Source organism: Austrofundulus limnaeus, unplaced genomic scaffold, assembly GCF_001266775.1.
Source record: "Austrofundulus limnaeus strain Quisiro unplaced genomic scaffold, Austrofundulus_limnaeus-1.0 Scaffold65, whole genome shotgun sequence".
NCBI lineage: Eukaryota > Metazoa > Chordata > Actinopteri > Cyprinodontiformes > Rivulidae > Austrofundulus > Austrofundulus limnaeus.
Genome location: NW_013952467.1, coordinates 1896913 through 1898725, shown reverse-complemented (window position 1 = coordinate 1898725; position 1813 = coordinate 1896913). Strand labels below are relative to the sequence as shown.

The following is a 1813-nucleotide window of genomic DNA, read 5'->3' as shown; positions in this document are numbered from 1 at the left end:
GTGTGTGTGTGTGTGTGTGTGTGTGTGTGTGTGTAATTTTTTGTTTCGTTAATATATGGTACTTTATTTGATACACTGTCACAAAAGAGCAAAATAAATTTCTCTTTTTTTTTTGAAGTGTCAATAAAGTTTCAGTTGTCAAACAGATGTTCTGGCAGACTGACATCTTAAAGACTTAATTTYGCTTTTACTCCTGCTGCTTTAAAAAGTTTGCAGTAAATATTTGTCTTGTGACTTGTTATTTTTCATCATTATTTCTAAAAGTAAATATTTTAGTTTGCACTGTTTCACTGTTTGTGCTTTGGAATTTAGCCACATTTTTGTCTTTGAAACAAGCAAWGCAAAGTTAAAACTGAACTTTCAGGTTTACCTTATCTGTTTCTTCTCAGATCTCATGTTTGTCTTTTTGCAACCGCCTTCTGCCAAAACAAACCTTTACATTTCCTCCTTTTTTCRTCTTGGTGTGATAACAGTAACGTTTTTGTTTTTTTGCTGCCCCCTGCAGGCTACCTGTGTGTACACGTGGAGAAGGATGAGAGCCTGGGGACCACCCTGATTCTGACCTGGGTGCCTAATTCCCGCATCCAGAGGCAGGATGAGGAGGCGCTGAGGTACATCACCCCGGAGAGCTCGCCTGTACGCAGGAACGCCCGCCGCCGAGGCAGAAGGTACGAGAARACAAACTGTAAAATGTTTGGATGAAGAAAGAGTTTTTAAACAACTCAACACATTTTACATCCTCAAATGAGTTCAAGTTAATTTAATGATGTTAGTTTGAACCATCCGTCCACTGTAGGCCGCGGTCCCGTCCTCCAGCCGCTCCAGAGGAAGTCGAGGATGAAGAGAGGAACATTACCAGCAGCACATCCACCGAGAGCCAAAGCCTGGCTGGAGAGGGTGGTCCGGACCCCCTCTCCAACCAGCAGCACCTACTCTCCGCTGGGGAGGAGGGTGACGAGGGTTCCTGCGAGCTGTCGGACGAAGTGAGCCGGGACAGCACCATGGGTTCGGACTCGGACACCTTCTCCTCCCCGTTCTGCCTGTCTCCTGTTAGCGAGGCTCTGTGTGAGAGCAGCGGCTCCGTCTTCCTGGACAGTGAAAGCAGGTCAGTGAGAGGAAGGATGTGGGCTTTGGTGTTACAGTATTTAACTCCGTCTAACTAGTTCGTTTACTTGTGTCTCCATCTACTTTTAAATTTAAATAAAGGACAAAATTCAAACTACTGCCTGAACATCCTGACTGTTTTCACCTCACCAGTTAGCAGTTTGTGTGCTGCAGCAGGATTRAGTTCTCCTTCCCTAAACAAATCTTTTAGGATCTTGCTTTGTGCATTGTATGTTTTGCATCCTAGTATCAACATTATGGACCTTAGATGCTGAATTTCCTCAATTTATTTTTTATCTAATGGTAAATTACAAAGCCCATCCAGTGACATAAGATAAAAATATATTATGGCCATGAGATAATTATTGCAGAAACTGTTTTATTGTTTACATCACATGTGTCAAACTCAAGGGGTGACTCCTGTGTGACCCGCCAGGGGGTAGCCCCCAAAAATAAACAAACAAACAAATAAACAAATATCAATGGTAAACTTTAAATTTAAAATGCAACAAAATAAACTTAAAAGGTGAAAAATGATAACAATTGACCTACCCCTGAGCTGTTGACTTTAAAGGGGCAATATCATGTAAAATCAACTTTTTTGAGTTTTATATCATGTTATAATGTTATACTCACATAAAAACATGCCCAAAGCCTTGCTTTGACTCACTCATGCATGTCTGAGAAATCCTGCAGCGTTTTTAGGAAG

General features: G+C 41.6%; 1 protein-coding gene across 3 annotated transcripts in view; it reads left to right on the top strand.

Annotated features, from left to right (window-relative positions):
- The window catches only part of tbc1d16 (TBC1 domain family, member 16), a 28771-nt gene that overhangs the window by 6552 nt on the left and 20406 nt on the right, over positions 1-1813 (top strand). For all 3 annotated transcript variants that reach the window (XM_014010144.1, XM_014010143.1, XM_014010142.1), the window contains 2 exons: positions 506-668; positions 797-1105. In XM_014010144.1, the coding sequence (XP_013865598.1) occupies positions 506-668; positions 797-1105 (472 nt within the window). The remainder of the gene's footprint in view (positions 1-505; positions 669-796; positions 1106-1813) is intronic.